This window comes from Ranitomeya imitator, chromosome 2 (assembly GCF_032444005.1).
Source record: "Ranitomeya imitator isolate aRanImi1 chromosome 2, aRanImi1.pri, whole genome shotgun sequence".
Lineage (NCBI taxonomy): Eukaryota > Metazoa > Chordata > Amphibia > Anura > Dendrobatidae > Ranitomeya > Ranitomeya imitator.
This window is the reverse complement of record NC_091283.1, coordinates 512240469-512262240: the sequence shown is the minus strand read 5'-3', so window position 1 is coordinate 512262240 and position 21772 is coordinate 512240469. Positions and strand designations below refer to the sequence as shown.

Genomic DNA, 21772 nt, shown 5'->3' with positions numbered 1-21772 from the left:
GTATAAAATACTCTATGTAGTAGTTTTTGATGTGTGGTTTATTTATTTTTGCATCAACTAATTTGAGTTAAACTTAAGATCTTGTAATGAAAATTACATTATTGACCTTACTTTCATGTTATGGATTAAAATGTTCTATGAAACTCAGTATTTTCAAAACTTTTGAAATTGTACTTGTGCTCAAATAGATATTGATTAACATCTTACTTTCAAACGGGGCGTAGTCATTATGTTGAGCACTTTATATGAGTCAGGTTGCCTCTATAGGACATAACTACAATATAAGCAGAATGTGAATTCAGAACATAGTCATGAAAAAGAACTTGTTCGAAAGGGCTAAATCTGTATTATATAACTCATAGCACATGCCGAGTAATTTTACATTTAATTTTTATACTTAGGAGATTTGCACATTGCGCTCTACTCTTTTTTTTTCCAGTTTTTAAAATTACATAACCTGTCAACTTTTCCATGAAAATAAATGCGCAGAGTTTGTCCTACGAGATCAGAAAACCTGTTCGGATAGGATTTCATCATATGATTAGCACTAAATAGGGGAGTCAGCACTAATAAGAGGACTCGTGCATGGATCTGTAATTTGCTGGTCTGCATGAGCTCTTAAACCTTCACAGGGAGCTGTGCGCTAGCTTCTAAGTGAGCAAATAAAGCATCCGCATTGCTCAAGGCAGCTTCCTAATGTTTACAAGCAAATACATGAGACTGTCAATTGTGATGAGAAATAGTTTACCATCACTCCCCCATGGATTACAGCATTCCAGAGTTTCCAAACGCTAGATTTTATCAGTACATTTACTGTAAAGAACCTTATTACAATATTGATGTCAGTGCTACTGCCTTGCAATTCTAGTGCCCTGGGTTCAAAGCCAGCCAAGGGCAAGCATCTGCATAACATTTGTTTGGGTTTCCCCTGGGTACTCTAGTTTCTTCACAGACTTCAAAAACATACTGATAGGTTAATTGACTTTCTATAAAGTGACATTTTTGTTAATATCTAAAATAGGGAAAATTAGTTGGAGCTCTATTAGGACATGGGTTGACATTGGCATGCCAACTCTAAGTATTGGCTTTGGATTTATGTATTTATATGAAGAGCTCATCAGCAGTTTATTTTTCCGAGGAATATAGAATTTTTGCCATCTTCTTAGAGATACCACTATTACATTTATTTAGATATCCACCTTTCAACTTTCCTAACTTTATAGTGTGAAACCCAGGCATCAGATATGTTCAATGTTGGTGTATAACTTACTGGCAATAATGCAAATAACCAAGTTATTTTTTGCTTTAAGTGAAGTAGTACATCCATTGAGGGCAGTACCCAAGTATGGTCCTCAAATTATAAAACTCAAATGAAAATCCTCCCGACTCATTTCTTTTCTCAGTCTCGAGATGTCATCAGGGGAGTGTACTTGCTGGGGGGAAACTCTGCACAAACGAATCATGAGGTCCACATTGCTCTCTATTTCATGGAACAGAAAGGTGCTTCAAAGTGCTTAGTGCCAGAATAGAGAAAAAAAAGCAGATCCCACACTGGTGGCTATTCCTTGAGGGAGCACAGACTGCTGCCCTCTTTTGTAAGGAGAGGACAGCATTCTGTTCTCCCTCAAGGAATAATCACCCGGTGATTTTTCGGGGGTTTTTTTTGCTTGCTTTTTTTCAGTCTTTCCTCCCCTTCTTCCAAGAGCCATACCTTTTTTACCTTTTTATTTTTCTGTCCACATAGCCATATGAGGGCTTGTTTTTTGCGGGACAAGTTGCTTTTATTTACTGAGCGAAATGACACCCCCCCCCTGCCAACACTTGTTAAATGTCGCTGTCAGAGATTGATGTGCAGCATTTAACAGGTTAACAGATGTGGGTGGAGCTCTGCACATGATGGTTGATTAAATTAGCCATCATCTGCCAGGAAAGATGTAAGCATGTGAGCTGTCAACAAAGTGAGAGACAAGACATATGATGTAAATGTATGTCATATGTGGTGAAGGGGATAAAGAGAACATGTGAGCGCGATTTTGTAATGTAAAGACTGCAGCAGCACTGTAATACAGATTACACTGATACCTTTGATGAAGAAATCCACTTTGTGGTTCTTCTTTAATCACCATTGAAATTTTCTGCTAATGAGATTACAGTGCACAGGGGCCGGACGGTGCCCTGGTCTTCTCCTCCCTGTCTCTGATTTCCCAGCCCCTCCGCTGCCTCCGGTCTGTGAATGACAGGTCACCGCTGATTTTTTAAACATTTTAAACAGAAGAGGCAGATTATTCAAATACTGGATGCACATACAGGGAGGAGAAGACCCAGTGCACAGTCCGGCCCCTGTGCACCAAAATCTAATCAGTAGAAAACTTCAAATAGGGATTAATGAAGAATCGCAAAGCGGATTTCTTCACCAAAGGTATCAATTAATTTTGCATTATAGCCATGCCTTTACATTAGAAAATTGTGCAGTTAGGTTGTCTTTAAACGTATCAGTATAATTTATTTTGTCACCCGCTTCCCGATTATTTCCTAATTTCCTTATCAAACTGACCATGTGTTATTTAAGTTCTATTCACATCACATTTGAGTCAAATGACAAAAAAAATGACAACAAAACACATACAAATATACTAGAAATTAGCCACGAAGATCAACTTTGTGTGAGTGTTATTCCTCATCATATTCCGTCGTTGGCCCTCACCAGTGCTGGATAATGATATAAAGCCGTATGCTCGGCGTTCCTCCGCATGTTGGTGCTGAATATTGCTGGAGGTTCACATCTTAATTCTACATCTATTCGGTCTGTTTTCTAATTTAAGCTGTTCATTTTTCTTTTCAGAAGCCATTCAAGGCGAAAATATATGAACAAAGCGTATTATTTAATCCTTCTCAATAACTGGCGGTGGAAGGTGTTGTCTCAGCACACAATAATATTGCTGGACAATACCGTCAGCAAAAGTCTCCTAGCAGTAGCATATTACTGGTGCAATTTCTTCTTAAACACAAAAGTCTGTCTAGCGACACAATGTACCACTGTGTGCCGACAAATTTATAAATCTAATAGTGTAATCAGCAGATACTGTTTCCTTGAATTCACTATATGTATAATGCGAAGAAGATTCATTTCTCTGGCAGCAATGAAGCCTCTCAGAGAGCAGAAATCCAATAACAGTGGGATATCAGTCTGTTTTCTTCAAAGAATGCATCAGAATTTAAAAAAAGGAACTCTATGTTTTATCAATGTAAATCAATTTTCCTGTTTCTGCATATTTACCTGTAATGTTTGCTCTTCTTGCAATGTGGCTGCTTGCCACCTATTGCTACAGTACATTCACAAAAGTCAAAGTTTTCAAAAGGGGAACTGGCAGATTACTAAAAGTATCAGTAAAGGTGAGGAGGGAGCACATCAGGAACTGGCTGTCAGATTACTAAAAGTATCAGTAAAGGTGAGGAGGGAGCACATCAGGAAATTTGGTCAGTACTGTGACCAATGCTAATTGATTGTTTTACTCTATTGTTAAGAAGGAGCATACATGCAAATTTCGCTACGGATTTGTCGCAGATTTCTCTCTATGTATTTGCAGCGCCCCAGAGACCTGGTCGTTGCAGTATGACGCTCTGCCACTAAGGGGAGTGATGGTACGTCTGATGGCACTTAAGGAGTTCATCTGACCAGGTATCACCAGCACACATTATACTTCACACTCCAGCCACTAGGGAGAGCAAAGGGTTTTATTTATTAGGCCACTCCTCACACTGGTAAAACTAGGGGTTGGCTAGGAAGTTAGTCAGAAGCTGACTGGGTTTTGTCCAGGCAACATCCCGTGGCAGGGGGTGTTGCGGGGGAAGATTCAGGGGGGTCCCTGGCAGGTACCTAGCGACTAGAACAGAACGTTACGGAACCGCGCCTGCACCACCCGCGGCGGTATCCTAAGAAAGAGACACGAAGCAAAGGATATTGTGGACAGTGAGAAACGAGATCAAAGCACAAAGGAGAGCCAGTAGGAGTCGTGCCCGGAGAACGGCAACATCCTACTGAGGCGCGTAGCCGGTGCCCAGAACACCGAGGAAGTAACTGACTTTATGCCTTACTTCAAATACCGCAGGACAGTTAATTATAGGTTGGCTGTCTACCTTACATCACCTAAGCAGACATAGGGGGCAATGCGTGGAGAGGGGCATCTCTAGGGTCCCGGAAGGGCTCCGAGCCTTCCCGTCAAACGGGTGCATCCTAGCCAAAACAAACCTGGGGGACGGAGAATAGAAAGAACGAGAAAGAACTAGAAAGAACCGGAATGAACGAGAACAGAAGTTGTGAGGACTATCCCGAATGCTCAGTAGGGAAGCACTACAACACACAGGCGCTAGTGGTAGGCCACGATTTCCATCTGCAAAGGGAACTCTGGATGTGCCTTCGGACCAGCCGGTCTTAGACAGCCCTGTTAACCGTGCTCTGGATTGAGGATCCTGAAGTCTTCAGTAAATAGGTAAAGAGACTGCAACCTTGTGTCCTCGTTATTGACTGCACCTCACACCATCGCCATCCACACTACTGGGAAGCCCTGGCGACTCACTTCACCTGTGGGAAGGTATACCATCTAGCTGCCATCACATCACCCCACTGGACCCCAAGTAGCGTCGGTCGCCCTGACCGAATACCACAGGTGGTGTCACGAAACCTTGACAAACTACCATCATCCCTTTTATTGGACGCCCCTTAGCAGGGTCACGGACCGGGTCCAGCCACCGTGACAACCCCAGAACTGAGAGAGAGAGGACCGGTATCGAGTAACCATTGACCAGCAGTGATCTGACCACTGCAGCCACTGTTTGGCTGCAGGATGAGGAATGGTCATTCAGTGGCTGCAGTGGTCAGGCAGTCTAAAGGTACCGTCACACTGAACGTTATCGCTAGCGATCCGTGACGTTGCAGCGTCCTGGCTAGCGATATCGTTCAGTTTGACACACAGCAGCGATCAGAATCCTGCTGTGAAGTCATTTGTCGCTGCAGAAAGTCCAGCACTTTATTTCGTCGCTGGACTTCCTGCTGACATCGCTGTATCGGTGTGTGTGACGCCGATTCAGCGATGTCTTCACTGGTAACCAGGGTAAACATCGGGTTACTAAGCGCAGGGCCGCGCTTAGTAACCCGATGTTTACCCTGGTTACCAGCGTTAAAGTATAAAAAAAAAAACTCTTCACCGCTCTGCTTTCCGGCCGCTGTGCTTACACAGGGCAGAGAAGCAGAGCGCCGAGGGACAGACACCGGAAGGTAAGTATGAAGTGTTTGTTTTTTTTTACTTTAACGCTGGTAACCAGGGTAAACATCGGGTTACTAAGCGCGGTCCTGCGCTTAGTAACCCGATGTTTACCCTGGTTACCGGCATCGTTGGTCGCTGGAGAGCTGTCTGTGTGACAGCTCTCCAGCGACCAAACAGCGACGCTGCAGCGATCCGGATCGTTGTCTGGATCGCTGCAGCGTCGCTTATTGTGACGGTACCTATAGCCAAGACAGCATGGAAGTAGTGGGGGGGGAGATAAGCTTGTATTCTTAATTGTTTTAACCTCCTTTCCAAATCTACCTTTTCAGCAGAGAACCCCTTTGAAGGTGTTGTCTGGAAGTAGAAGGTGGATGAGCTCCTCTCCTGTCTGTAGGCTGTGTCTAATATTGCAGCTTATCTCGATTCCTTCAAATAGGAAAGAGCTGCAATGCAAGACACAGTCCATGGACCAGAGCCGTATCTAGTCGATCCACGAGCTTCCCTGACATGTACGTTTTAGCACCTGTATTACCCACGATGAAATAAAATTGACAGCTACGTCCTATTATTGCCCTTGTCATAGGGGTTTTTCGACAAGGGTTCTTCCTACCCAAGGTCATTTTCCTCACAATAAAGCCATCATGGTCCTGCATAAAATAGATTTGGGTAACAATGTCTCCTAATGATATAGTTATTAATGAATGCTGGCTGTGTATACTGTATTTATACTTGTTATTTTATCATAATACAGCATTCTATGGCTATTTCATGGCTTTTCAGAATTCCCAATTCCTCAACTATTACCTAAGACAAACCTCCGGCTTCCTTTGTCTTCTATCCTCTGTGTAATGCACAATGCTGATCACTGTACCAAATGAATAGCCGTCTCCAGTTACTGTAGCAGTAATGAGCACAGCAATGTCTTTTGTTCTCAAACTCTAAGGATTTCTGCAATCCGTCCCACCATGTACCACAATGGCTAAAAAGCTTTGTGTCTTGTCTGTGCCTAGCAGGGGAAACAACATTTCTGCCTATTACTCCATGACCAATGTATATAATTATCTAATCCGAATGAAGTACGGCGCTGGATGACCACGTGACGATGGACATTGTGTGGTTATTGTAAAGGAGAGACATAGCACAGGTAATTGGGGTAACAACTTTGCCTGTTCAATCAAATAAGATAAAGAAAAAATCTACAGAGTTCAGAGGTTAAGTAACATGGGATTACAAATGAAAATCTGAAAAGGGCAAGATGGACGGTGAAAGGGAAGAGGGAAATTTATTGATTTTATAGGTTTTTACTTAACCCAGTAAATGCTTTATGGTATTTACACTGAGAAATATTGTTTTATCTGACTATTATTCTAAGGATGTAATGTATATTCTAAGTGCCCAAGTGCTAGTAACATGATTCTTCACCTTGTGTCAGCTGCATATGATATGAACTTGAGCCTGGGATTCATTTTCAGTGATATGACCATATACATTAGATGGATGTTGGCTGAACGATGTTTTGGCCAATCATTTGACTAACAGCCATCTCAGCAGATACTTCCATACACCAAAGCGCTCACTCGGCCTAGAGCTCCTTTTTTCTCTTTTGATAAAGTGTTCGACTTATCTCAAGGAGAACAAGGCAATTGGCACTCTGAAACTAGACTGCAATCAATATTTCTCCTGACCATCAGTCGGACAGTTCCAGATCCTTATCTTCCCCAACAATCATCTGTCAAGGCCACCATACACATTAGACTGTCGTATAAACAATGTGCATTTAGGCCTTTAACCATTGGTTAGCAAATAATGTACAATAGGATCCATCTTGGGATGGGTATAATGTGATCTACATACACTGATGAGTCTAATATTGTGTGTGTTCCACGCTTACCACAAAACACCTCTGAACTGTCAAGACATGGACACCACAAAATCTCCTCTGGTATTTGGTACCAATATTCTAAGATTTTGGTTTGTAACAATGCTTAGGTAGATGGTTTCTGTCATCCACTTGAATGTTAAGACTTCCAGGTAATCATTTCCCAGATCATCACATGGCCTCCAACAGCTTGCCTTATTCCCATAGTGTATCCAGGTGCCAGTGGTTCACCTTTGTCTATTTACAGTTCAGTTCTGATGCTCACATGCCCATTGTAAGTACTTTTGCTTGTTGACTTGTCTCAAGCTTTGGTATTCTGTCAACTACACACCTATATGTGGCAAACTATAAAACACTGTGCGTTTTTACATCTATTATATCCTAAATTAACTAATTCACCAATTTATCCTCTATGGGATTGGATGGACTTGTGTTCACTCTCCATGTGCATCAATGAGCATTGGGTGACTAGGACTTGTCACCCAAGAAGTAACTTCTGCATACACCCCACAAGATATCACCTAAGAAAATCCTGAAGACATCATCTGTTGGTGGGCCCTGAGGATTGGAGTTGAGGAACACTGATCTAATCAACACAGTTTGGACCTTTTCATAGTCACTTAACTCCTTACACTTTCCCAATTTTTTTCCTTCAACTTCTAAAATTGATGCTTGATTTGCTGCATAAATTATTCCATCCCTCTGACAGGTGCCATTATCACAAGATAATCAATGTTATTCTGTTCATATTCAATGGATTTAATGTGATGGCTGACTGGTGCTATGTGGTGGGGTTGTGATGATTTCATCTGCAATACTTAAAGATGTAAGAGATATGTCTCCTTGGATTTAACTCCTTAGTAAATTGTCATTTTAGTTATAGATTATAGATTCTAGTGACAAAACGACAGATGGTCAGTCCTTGAGGCTAATTTTAAAGTGACAACAAATATGGCTATACCTTTTACTGTCTCCTTTGAAAAAATGTCCACCACAGCAAATTAACAAAATGCTAACATCTCTGTAAGAAAATAAGAATAAATAAGTAAATATGAACTACCAAACTTTGCATACTGCTTTAACTACGACTTTTTGTAAATAGTTCTTTTTAAGTTTTGTGGTTTTAGGAAAGACATTTGTAGCATGTAGATGGTTTAGGGGCAGAGTCCTAGGGTTTCTGAGGATTTGTTATTTCAGCTGTGTATTTTAGCCAAACCGACCACAAATAACCTATGTATGCTAAGAAGAGATGAGCGGACCTGACAAGATTTGAATTTGCAAAATCCACCATGGTTTATTGGGAAATTCAATTCACAGTGAATTTATTCTCCACAAATGTAATGCCCTTTATTATGCTCTGAAATCTGGAGAAACCTCAGAACATAATCACAGTACGATGTAGAAAAAAAAAACAACCAATACTCACCTCACTGCTCTCCTCCCCTGATCACTGTCCCCCATATGATCCTTGGCGCATCTTCTTACTGCCACCATATGTTGAAACCCCACGCTATGTCGGAACTACTAGCCATGGCTAAGCCCTGGATGTCCTTGCGCATGCACTAGGATGACCTGGGCCTAGTCGCAACTGGAAGTCCCGCCCTAGAGTGAGCATCATAAGGTTGTAGCGCACCCCCTGATGGCATGATGTTACCGGGACCATACTTTAGGGATGCGCAGAGACGTCCCTGGCCTGGTCGCAGCTGGAAGTCTCAGTCTTGCATGGGAAGGCCTATGGTTTTAGTGGCAGTAGAAAAAGTTGGTGAGGACTGTATAGGAGAGAACATTTAGCAGAGGTGCCTAGGAGGTAATAGGTGAGGCGAATATTAGGTTTGTTTTTTACTTTTTTTCCCAGCCCTACTAAGTGTGCCTGGTGAGCAGGCCGATGTTCCTGCACAGGTGCAGGGTTTTGGTCAGCTTTGTGCATGATGCAAAATGCGCCATTTGCATTAATCAAAGCAAGAGGACAACAATTAGCAGCGGAGAGACGCCGCAGCAATGACGCCCATCGGATGAGATTTTCTGGAATTGCATGCAGTACAGGAGCAATTCAAAAGGTTTTCTGGAGGTTATACAGGGGGATTCAGGGAATAATACACAAATTTGTGTAATGCAGCACACGGAAAAAACTAGTGACAGTTCTCTTTAAAAAATCTGAGTACGCTGTTTAATATACAACATCTAGCTGCTGAATTACAGGTAACATTTTACACTGAGACATAAGTTACAGGCAGATTTTAGTTTGTATTTTGTTTTTGGCTTTTTATTACTATGATAATAACCATTTGTTATAGCTCTCTGCTTAGCAGACACAATATTTGGTCCTGCTCTTCTGTCCTGTGCTTGTACAGCTCTGGCCTAATTAGTGATAATACAGCTACATGCTGCTTTGCGGCACAATTAACAATAATATCGTGTAGGGAAGAACTATAAAAGTTATGGAAGTGCCATGTTGCTACACGGGTATACAATTACAGTAGTACAATTGCAGATCTTTTGACTATAAAATAACCAGCCAGGATTTTTTATATTATGTAGTCAAAATATTTGTATTCTATCAATACCAGTGCATAATGAAGGTAAAGCCTGGCAGATTGTTACATAGAGGTCAACAACAGTCCGGGCTTGACACCTATGGAGAATAACAAATAGAAATCTTCTGAATATACAGTTAGGTCCATATATATTTGGACAGAGACAACATTTTTCTAATTTTGGTTATAGACATTACCACAATGAATTTTAAACAAAACAATTCAGATGCAGTTGACGTTCGGACTTTCAGCTTTCATTTGAGGGTATCCACATTAAAATTGGATGAAGGGTTTAGGAGTTTCAGCTCCTTAACATGTGCCACCCTGTTTTTAAAGGGACCAAAAGTAATTGGACAGATTCAATAATTTTGAATAAAATGTTAATTTTTAGTACTTGGTTGAAAACCCTTTGTTGGCAATGACTGCCTGAAGTCTTGAACTCATGGACATCACCAGACGCTGTGTTTCCTCCTTTTTGATGCTCTGCCAGGCCTTCACTGCGGTGGTTTTCAGTTGCTGTTTGTTTGTGGACCTTTCTGTCTGAAGTTTAGTCTTTAGCAAGTGAAATGCATGCTCAATTGGGTTGAGATCAGGTGACTGACTTGGCCATTCAAGAATATTCCACTTCTTTGCTTTAATAAACTCCTGGGTTGCTTTCGCTTTATGTTTTGGGTCATTGTCCATCTGTAGTATGAAACGACGACCAATCAGTTTTGCTGAATTTGGCTGGATCTGAGCACACAGTATGTCTCTGAATACTTCAGAATTCATTCGGCTGCTTCTGTCCTGTGTCACATCATCAATAAATACTAGTGACCCAGTGCCACTGGCAGCCATGCATGCCCAAGCCATCACACTGCCTCTGCGTGTTGTACCACGCCTTCGCCATACTTTTCTCTTTCCATCATTCTGGTAGAGGTTGTTCTTAGTTTCATCTGTCCAAAGAATGTTCTTCCAGAACTGTGCTGGCTTTTTTAGATGTTTTTTAGCAAAGTCCATTCTAGCCTTTTTATTCTTGATGCTTATAAGTGGCTTGCACCGTGCAGTGAATCCTCTATTTACTTTCATGCAGTCCTCTCTTTATGGTAGATTTGGATATTGATGCACCTACCTCCTGGAGAGTGTTGTTCACTTGGTTGGCTGTTGGGAAAGGGTTTCTCTTCACCGTGGAGATTATCCAGTGCTTTCTTTCTCAGGATGTACCAACCTGTAGATTTTGCCACTCCTAATATTGTGGCAATATCTCGGATGGGTTTTTTCTGTTTTCGCAGCTTAAAGGGACACTGTCACCTGAATTTGGAGGGAACAATCTTCAGCCATGGAGGCGGGGTTTTGGGGTTTTTGATTCACCCTTTCCTTACCCACTGGTTGCATGCTGGCTGTAATATTGGATTGAAGTTCATTCTCTGTCCTCCGTAGTACATGCCTGGGCAAGGCAAGATTGCCTTGTGCAGGCATGTACTACGGAGGACAGAGAATGAACTTCAATCCAATATTGCAGCCAGCATGCAGCCAGCAGGTAAGGAAAGGGTGAATCAAAAACCCCGCCTCCATGGCTGAAGATTGTTCCCTCCAAATTCAGGTGACAGTGTCCCTTTAAGGATGGCTTGTTTCACCTGCATAAAGAGCTCCTTTGACCGCATGTTTACTTCACAGCAAAACCTTCCAAATGCAAGCACCACACCTTAAATCAACTCCAGGCCTTTTATCTGCTTAATTGGGAATGACATAACAAAGGGATTGCCCACACCTGTCCATGAAATAGCCTTGGAGTCAATTGTCCAATTACTTTTGGTCCCTTTAAAAACAGGGTGGCACATGTTAAGGATATGAAACTCCTAAACCCTTCATCCAATTTTAATGTGGATACCCTCAAATGAAAGCTAAAAGTCTGTACTTCAACTGCATCTGAATTGTTTTGTTTAAAATTCATTGTAGTAATGTCTATAACCAAAATTAGAAAAATGTTGTCTCTGTCAAAATATATATGGACCTAACTGTAGTTTCCATAAAGGGAACATGACAGCAGGATCGACACCTATTAACTAATTAGGCTACGTTCACATTTGCGTTGTGCGCCGCTGCGTCGGCGACGCAACGCACAACGCAAATAAAAACGCACCAAAACGCACGCAAAAACGCTGCGTTTTGTGACGCATGCGTCCTTTTTTGCCGAAATTTGGACGCAAGAAAAATGCAACTTGTTGCGTTTTCTGCGCCCGACGCTTGCGGCAAAAAAAACGCATGCGTCGCACAAGGCAGCACAACACATGTCCATGCGTCCCCCATGTTAAATATAGGGGCGCAGGACGCATGCGTCGCCGCTGCGTCGCCCGACGCAAACACGCAAAACGCTAATGTGAACGTAGCCTTACATGGCAGCAGTTGCCCTTTAAGGGTGTAGTCAGAAGGCCATATAAATCAGACCAATATTGGAAAGCAGTGAACAGACTGGCCGGTGGCTCTCCTGACCCGAGTGTGACAGTGTTTTGTATTTCTATGCAGCTATAATGTTCGGGTAGGGAAAGCCGCTGACCAGTCCCAAGCATTGCAGTCCGATCTTGGTCTGAATTATACGGCCTTCTGACTGCACCCTAAAAATGATTTCAGGCAACCCAATTTGTTGGGCAAAGTTCATAGTATATCTGTCACGCCGTTCTGTCTGTATTTGGTTTTCGGCGTGACAATGCATTTGCTTGCTTTAACCCTTTACTCCTTTCCCCCTAATTTGAGCTGGGATACTGTTGGCTGTTACCTGAATGGAGCCTTCTCAGTTCCCTGCTCTGCTGCGCAGTCGTACATGGGTTTTTAGGTATTTGCCCTGCTGCATACCTTCCTCATGTGCGGTCCCTGGTTGCTGCTGTGAAGCTATCCGCGGTTTGTGAGGTCATTTGCAGCTGGTGCATGACTTTCCACGTGGCTCAGTGCTTGCAGTCTCAGCCAGGTGCCCTGAGCCTCAGAATCTGCACTGTTGGTGCTGTAATGGTTTCTGTGTGTGCTTAGGGCGTGCGCGGCCACACCTCCCCTGCTTTTATCAGGGTTAGGGTGTGTACTTCAAATGCTGCCCCCAGCCAATTGCTGAGGGGCAGCTCATATATAAAGTTACCCTGCCCTAAGGGCGGGGCCTGAGCTACACTCACAAAGCTCTTGAACTTTGCTATGTGTGTTTGTGTTCCTGCACTTCTCCCGTCTATGTTTTGGTACCAAAGTCCTTGCTTTGATTCCTGTTTTGTCCTGTTCTGTCGCCTGTCCTGGAGGCGGTATATCCAGGCCCGAATCTGTGATCCTGTACCTGTCCTGTACTTGAACCTGTCTGAATTGTGTCTGCTGTGATTATGTTCCTGGAATCCCTCTGCATCTGGAGCCTCACTCCATGACTTTGAGTCTCTTGAAAACGGTGTTTCTGCTGAGCATCTACTACTCTGTGCTCTGACTACCATGCGGTGTTAACCCTGTCTGGCTCATGTCAAGTACGGCGGTGTTTGCACCATCACTTTGAGTTCCTTCCTAGGTCCAATGCCCAGAGCCTGACGACCACAGTCTGGAACCTGATGACCGCTGTCTGGAGCTTGGAGCCTGATGACTCAAGTGGTGCCTGTAGGTCATGTCGGATGTCCGGAACCGAGCGACTCCTGTCTGATGTCTGCCGGTGACCCTGGGTCCAGATGTCCTGATGTCCTGTCTGTACCCTGATGTCCTGCCTGTGTCTTGATGACCTCATGGACCCTGATGTCCTGATATCCTGTCTGTTTCCTGATGTCCTGATGTCCTCCCTGTGTCTCATATCCTGATGTACCTGATTTCCTGGGCTGCCACGCCAGTGTCCCAGCCGACGACCTGGGCTGCCATGTCAGTGTCCCAGATGTCTATCCGGTATTCCTGATGTCCTGATGTAACCTGATTACCTGGGCTGCGACGCCAGTGTCCAAGCTGATGACCTGGGCTGCCACGCCAGTGTCCCAGATGTCTATCCGGTATTCCTGTATCCTGATGCCCTGCCTGTGTCCTGATGTCCTGAGGTCTTTCCTGAGTCCAGATGTCCTAATGTCCTGTTTGTATCCTGATGTCTTGCCCGCACCCTGATGTCCTCATGTACCCTGATATCTTACCTGGGTCCTGATGTCCCACCTATCTGTGCCTCGGTGATCCGTTGGTGCCTTGGGGTCCACTGGGTTGTACCCTTGTGAGGTGTGGAATCGGGAGCCTGACATCATCATGTTTTGTTTATGTACTGTGTGACTTTACTTTAGTAAACTTTACTTTCTCTATACCTGAAGTATCGGTGTAATCAAGTCCTACGTGTTTCTTTCTTTGTCCACATGCTCAGCTGCCACAGAACCCCGGTCTCTGCCCTTCCCCTAGTTCGGGTAGGCCTGGGTCCGCCTCTGCGGTTTAAAGGGTCCATACTGCGTTCCCGGGGGACGCGCGCCCCACACCTTCTGAGGTTGGTCAGCTTGGGGGCGTCTATGGGCTGGGCTGCGGCTGCAGCTGATCGTGACAATATCATAATTCTCACGTTTTATTCACTGCATATGGTAATGAATAGGACTAGTCTAAGAAGTGTGCATCAAGTGCTGACCACTTACGCTCTATCTCCTGAGAGCACGCTCACTGAGGTGGATTGGGATCTCTGATCTACCCCTACACTCTATTTCCTGAATTATAAATCCCGTGGACACTTGCAAACTCGTTGTCTTTGGCATACACATTGGACCTATGCCTATGTACCAGAGGCTTGTGGTTCACTGTGCATGCCCGAAGTCACCATGTTCACAATCTACATGATTTTGAAACACGTGTCTAACAGACTACCAGGGCATGGGCAGTGTGACCATAAGCCTCTTGTATAGATTCATTGGTCCGTGGGATTGCTATCAGGAGATTTTGCAGGACAGGTCTGCATGTGGAGCACGCCTCTTGGACTAGTTCTTTTCATTAGAACTTCGAAAAGATGATAATCCTGATACACTGTGATCTTTGCCCAAACAATGTTGTTGTCTGAAAACACATTGCAAATGCAAATGCAGCTATGTAATTAGTTAATAGGGGTTGATCCTGCTATCAGGAACATCCCCATTGCATTAGTAAATCTCTCAATTTTTCATTTGCTAGAAATTTCTACCCTTAAGGGGCATTTACACTGCAAGATAATCGTAAATGAGCGTTGTTAAAAATGCTAGTTTCCCCATTATCTTGCCGTGCAAACGGGCTGCCGCTCACCCTGAAATAATCTTTTATGTAGCATAAACGTTCAGTTTACTTGGTGGTGCATCGTCTTCTGTAAAAAGGACTTGCACAGCCAAGAACAATGGCAATCTGTGCCCACTAAGCGATTGAGTATAGATCGCTCAGTACACATCGTTTACTTTGGTTTCCTGTGTAAACAGGCATTCAAACGACCGACGGTCGGGAAAAGTTTATCAATCGGCGGTCGTATTGTGCCGCTGGTTGGTCTGTGTAAGTAGACCTTAGATGACTAATGATGGAGTTCAGAAACGGACTGGGGCTGAATCCTAGCATTTGAAATCACACAGGCCCATGCTGAACCTGTCCTCAAGCACTAGATGGGATATATTACTAATATTACCCTGGATGGAGGAAAGCAAGATTTACTACAAGACCAATATTTCTAATGATACCCGTGGCCTGCTGGGGTAAGTAACAGAGTTAGAAACTTTGTGCTCTGTCACAACTCTTAAGGTACCGTCACATTTAGCGACGCTGCAGCGATATAAACAACGATGCCAATCGCTGCAGCGTCGCTGTTTCATCGTTGTGTGGTCGCTGGAGAGCTGTCACACAGACAGCTCTCCAGCGACCAACGATGCCGAAGTCCCCGGATAACCAGGGTAAACATCGGGTTACTAAGCGCAGGGCCACGCTTAGTAACCCGATGTTTACCCTGGTTACCATTGTAAAAGTTAAAAAAAAACAAACACTACATACTTACATTCCGGTGTCTGTCCCGCGCCGTCAGCTTCCCTGCACTGTGTCAGCGCCGGCCGATGTTTACCCTGGTTACCAGTGAACACATTGCTGGATCGGCGTCAGTGGGTGATCAGCGACCAAATAAAGGTCCTGATCATTCCCAGCGACCAACGATCTCCCAGCAGGGGCCTGATCGTTGGTCGCTGTCACGCATAACGATTTCGTTAACGATATCGTTGCTACGTCACAAAAAGCAACTATATCGTTAACGAAATTGTTATGTGTGAAGGTACCTTTACTGTAACAGTATGGGTGTCTTGAGAACACCGATTCTGTTAACAACGTAGCAGACAAGACAGCCCACGACCAGACAGGCCCTTCTGGCATTTGCCAGAATTGCCAGATGGCCAGTCAGGCCCTGATGGAGTTCCACACAACCCTTTAAGGAAAGCTCCAGACAAACAAAGTATCAACATATTGTATCCAAGAAGTATCGTTTCTCCTTGCGGAGAGTGACATGATAAGCATTTCGAGGTGAGGAGACTTACAGCCCCAATGCTCCTCTGGGAAATATGCAAATTGTCTCTTCAGAGAGGAAGAGGACTAGAACTCTAGTGTCATCTATTGGAAGTAGCAATCCCAGCAGTCAATGTTGACCCTTTAACGAGCCTTGTCACATGACTTAGGATAATAGCCAAACCAGAATCTCAATTTGCAGACACTGTGTTTCGGGGTACTGCCACTCATCTGTGCAAAGTGGAGATCTGGTTTGGCTTACAGCATTGCAGCTTTAAGTTTCCTCACCTCGACATGCTTATCATTTCACTCTCCGCAAGGAGAAACGATACTTCTTGGATCCCGGTCAGACGCCTCTCAATCAGCCAAACCAGATCCCCACTTTGCACTGACGAGGGGCAGTACCCCGAAACAAAGTGTCTGCAAATTGAGATTCTGGTTTAGCTATTATCCTAAGTCATGTGACAAGGCTCGTTAAAGGGTCGACATTGACTGTTAGGATTGCTACTTCCAATAGGTGGCACTAGAGTTCTTGTCCTCTTCCTCTCTGAAGAGACAATTTGCAACATATAATATGTATGAAATCTCAGGCTACGGATTAAATTAATATGTCTTACGAAATAATTCATTATGTGACCTAACGAAAAGAAAAAAAGAAGCAACTATGCATTGCTTATCTACAATTATCATACGTGATTGGATCTGGTGACCTATATGTTATGACTGCACATCTGGTGTCCATTTCCTATATTAGGGTATGTAGACATCATACAGCTTTCAATCGGGGTTTCAGGAGCCATAACAGTAGCAATTATCTGATCGCCCCAGTGGGATTCGATACAAAATGTATACATGTGATAGAGGATCTGATTTGGTACTGTAGCGTGTATATGTTTGACATGTATCGTATCCAAATTACATTACCGTATATCGCAACCAATCATGGTGAGTAGGACCATTCACTACTATATGGTCGCTGCTCATACCTCAATGGTTCCCTTATCTAACGATTGTGACCACTGTTACTGGGCAAAAGTACAATACAAGTGGACCGTGCTATTGCATTGGCTCAATACAAAAATAAGTAGTTTTTGTCAGCCAAGCATTTTCAAGGGTTTGAGAACGCATGACAGATATGTTGCGTAACACCATATAATTGAAAATCGGTTCTATGTATGTGAATGTTTCTGCAGAATCTGCATGGTTTTCTACAAGCCTTATGCAGATAACTAGGGGAGTCACATACATTTCTGCAACATATCTGCCATAAGGTGCAGTCAAAAATTGAAGGTCTAGGAAAATAAACTCAAATCATTATAGAGTATGTTCTATCCCCCAAATAAACACAGATACATATTCTGTATATTGTTTCTGTTGTGGTTTTGCTGCAATTTTGGCCACTGTTTCAGTAAATACATGACTGTGGTCCCCTACACAGTTAAAATTAATATTTCAATAAATGTTTTAAAATAACAAGGACAACACAATGGACAAGCTTGTCCAACAGAAAGTTGTCGTTGCTAAAGTGAATCTGTCACTAGGTTTGTATGTAATCTGAGAGCAGCATAATGTAGGGGAAGCGAGCCTGATTCTAGTGAGGTGTCACTTACTTTCCCGTGTTTTGCTGTTTCAGTACAATCAGTGTTTTATCAGCAGGAGATTATCACTACAAAACAACTGGGCTTGTGCCTGCTAGTCCAACCATGCCCCCAGCAGTAATTAGAAGCTTTCTGCCAAAATGTAATATACACAGAAAGCTGTCAAACAGTGGTGTGGGTGGGGTTATATACATCTTAACAACTGAGCTCTGCTAGGTCTGCAACAAAGAGAACTGTGAGTCTTTCTGTGAGTAAACAAAGTGATATATAGCTGGAATCAGGGTATCTGCCCTTAGATCATGCTGCTGTCATATTACATTGCAAAAACCTGCTAACAGATACCCTTTATAGAGGTTGTCCGCTACTCGGACAACCCCTTCTCAATCCCTATGTTTCCCCCTTGTAAAATAATAACACTTCTACTCACCTCCAGTGCCGTTACAGCCGTATTGGCACTTCCTCTCCAGGGGATCATGTGACAATTGCTATGTCACATGATCCTGGTGCCCAATCACCCAATCGGAACTCGCTTCACTGTCCCCTCCTTTGGACAAATCCCATACAACTTGAGGAAGTGAGAAAGCAGCCTCTCTCACATCCTCCGGATGGATGTGATTTGTCCGCAGGAGAGGAGAGTGAAATGAGTGCTGATTGGCCACAGGGATTGTGTGACATAACAATGTCATGTGATCCCCAGGAGAGTCGGTGTTCCTGGAACGGTGCCTGCTCCGGCGGTGAGTATAAGTGTTATTACAGGCGGAAACATAGGGGTTGAGAAGCAGTTGTCCGAGTAGTGGACAACCCCTTAAAGTCTAATTTCAGACCAAATCAGTGGCAATTTGCTTAGAATGTGGTATTGAATTTTCAGAAAAGGAAATCTCTGAGCAGTACTAAAAAAAAGATTCCTGGAGGTTAGCGAGGAGAGTTCGTTAACATGCTCTCTCTATACGTACCTAAGACCAACAGTATTAGTAGATCACTTTTTTCTAGATTTGCCCTTTAAATACTTTGGAGTTTCAGAAAAGTTGGCAACCACAGTGTGTTATATATAAAATATTTAGACGTACGGGCTCAGGCATGTATTGATCAAATATACTCTTAGGAAAAAATTGAATTCTAACATCTTACACAATCATTGCTCTTAAAAACGGGTCTTGTAATACTGCAGTGGGTTGATCGATGTAATGCTCTGAAATCATTAAACATGTTGACCATCATGTCTATAAATCCTGGAGAAATAAAAGATGTCAGCAGAAAGTCTTTGCCTTGTAGTAGAAAAAGCAGGTGATAGATCTGTCCCATTAATCTCACTACTGCAAATGACACTTGGTTTGTTTCTTCTTGCCCCTTCTTTTCTAATAAAAACTATGACAAAATAAAAAGCGTAAGATGCTTACTGAGAAAGAAAGGCGACCTTGAAGCTGCTGGGCCTCAATGAAAGATCAGCCTTACCACCACCACAATCGTGCGTCATTTGTATTATCGGTCTCCTACTATAGGGCAGGGTAACCGGTATAACCACCCTGTCGGCAATCTCTAAAGTTATGCTTCTGCTTAAAAAAGATTAAAAAACAATGTATATACTGTAATTTTGATCATTAATAAGGCATAGTACAGACTGGAACTTATCAAATCCAATGCAACAGAAAGATATGCTAAAGACTCGGCAGATGTGAGTGACCTTCTTGACAAAACTGCTAAGAAAGTAAACTCTGCACAAGTCCTACTAGGGGGTAAAACTTATTTACAACACGCGGAATATTTTTCACCAAGGTCATCTATTAAAAGTTGAATTGATTAATATTAATAGGATGAGGGAAACATTTAGAAACACATTTACATTTCCCCTACAAAACAATGCAACAGTCACATACCGCCATACAGGTCATATTGTGTCAAATGACCTACGAGATAGTCCATCAAATTAATTACTCTGGGGATTTACAGAGTCCTAAAAAAAGGTTGATAGATCCATAAAAAGTCAAAAATATCAGTACAGAAACAGATATCACAAACTATTCCCTCCAGACAAATCTAAGGAGATAAACATGGATTTTGCGGAGCATGTAACAGCGCAGGTAGCCTCGGAAGGTTACATCTTGTGCGAGTGTGCGTAATCACTAAGGTCGATCCATTTAATGCATACATTCTGCAAGCCGTTTTACCAACGAAACGTTATTTTCGTGCCCATTAATCTCCCAGCATGCCCCAGCCTAAAGTCAACATGGTCGGGTATAAATAAATAATACCGTCCTTCTTAATGGTCTCAAGAGCTTGCAGTCCAAGGTGACACCTTAAAATTGGGTCATACAGCGGCCTGAATCACGGATGAGAAGTTGATTTCTTTACATTTTTTTCTTACCCTGCAGGTCTCAGTGCTCGGAAACATTTCTCACTCTTAACGCCCTTTTCCATAGATATCACTACAGTCTCTTTGTTTTATCCCTGAATTGCTACAACGCAAATCAAAGGGGGAAAAAAACAAATCCCATTCTTTACTCGTTGTGTCCGGGAACCCAGACTAAACACGGCGCTGGAAACAATCCCGTATATAGGGAAGGCATCAATGTTGCAGTAAATTTCATACGATGGCTAGATTGATATATGAAATCCTTAAATGCAGTAAAAGGGAAAGACGTCAATGCAGTGACTGTGCCGATGTCGTGTCGATCCATAAGGATAGATCAGCTATTGTTATACAGAAGTGTTGTTGCTGGACAGCGTTCAATGGAGGAAACATTATTAACCTGCCCCTTCTGTGGCCCTGTTTAATTAGCAATACTGGCATAAGAAGAATAACACGCGCCTTGCCCAAACATCTACAGCTGGTATGTATACGGAATTATGTTGCCAGCACACAGTTTCTAGGGCACAGAGCTGAATGTTCCCAAGAGCCCGGAAAAAAAACCTTCCCTTCTCCTTACGCTATCAGCTTCCTCTCTACATTCTTCTCCGCTACAATTTCCTTTGTGAGAGCATCCTAAAAGAAAACCTACTCTGTCCTCCCTTTATCTTCATCTATGCCTGCTCTCCACTGAAAGCCATCCCTTTGCCTGCAAGCATCTCAGCATCTCTTCTTCTTCTGCACAGAGGTGAGCATCTGCAGCATCACCACTTCTTGTCCGCAACCCCATCCGCTTAACACACAATTAAAGAAATACCTGCTACTTAAGAATGGATGCACAATTTGGGAGGGGGGGTTCACATGCCTTGAGAAGGTGAGTTGCCCATTTCGCTTCCTTCCTTTCCAGCTTTCTCCTTGCAAGTCGATCAGGCCCAGCCAAGCATTGAGGTGGGAGGTGTGTGGATGTGAGAGAAGGAGACGGAGTGAGGGTGTGCAAGTGTGTGATGATGTGCAGGGGAACAAAACAGGAAGCGCTCAGTCTCTCATGATACATTAATGGGCAGTGATCATTCCTTGCTCTCCCTTTCCCTTAAAGGATCCTACATTGGAAGGTGTCTGGAATGATGCCGGTATATCATTATGCTAATGATTGGTAATGTAATAGCCGGAGCTGAAGGGGAAGGGCCAAAGACGGAGAGACAAATGGCAAATGTCATTCATAAACATGGCACAAATATATCAGGTCACTGGGATTCCTTACAGATACCACCTCCTCCCACCTTCATGAAATAATCATCAAACAAAGGCCTGGAAGTGAATATTGATCAAGATGGTGGAGATCAAATAAAGCCAAGAAGGTGCTCTGCATTGTGTCCACAACACATCAAACACATGTATAAGCATGACCTTGATCCTGAGCACCTACTCTATATTATGGTTAGCCGTACACACTCATATTTTAGGTGGCCTGACCTATCAATCACTAAAGCCTAGGCTGTATATGTGGGCGCTGACCAGCACTCCTGACAGTGAGATGAATGTTCTCCGTGTCATAAACATGATTCTTTTTCATAAATACCTAGAAAATTTCCAGAGTTGCTGATAGTGAGAGATCTTCTCATTAATAGGCAAAAACGTCAACAGAAAAACACATGAACCGACCAGAATAATGGCTGGGACAAATAGTTCTGTTGCAGCATAGAATCAAG

The 21772-nt window shown here is 43.2% G+C and overlaps 1 protein-coding gene across 7 annotated transcripts in view; it reads right to left on the bottom strand.

The window, feature by feature from the left end:
- The window catches only part of SRCIN1 (SRC kinase signaling inhibitor 1), a 588753-nt gene extending 567658 nt beyond the window's left edge, over positions 1-21095 (bottom strand). For all 7 annotated transcript variants that reach the window (XM_069751703.1, XM_069751702.1, XM_069751696.1 and 4 more), the window contains exon 1: positions 20929-21095. In XM_069751703.1, coding sequence (XP_069607804.1) covers positions 20929-20950 — 22 coding nt within the window. In that variant the 5' untranslated portion in view covers positions 20951-21095. The remainder of the gene's footprint in view (positions 1-20928) is intronic.
- Positions 21096-21772: the final 677 nt, after the last annotated feature.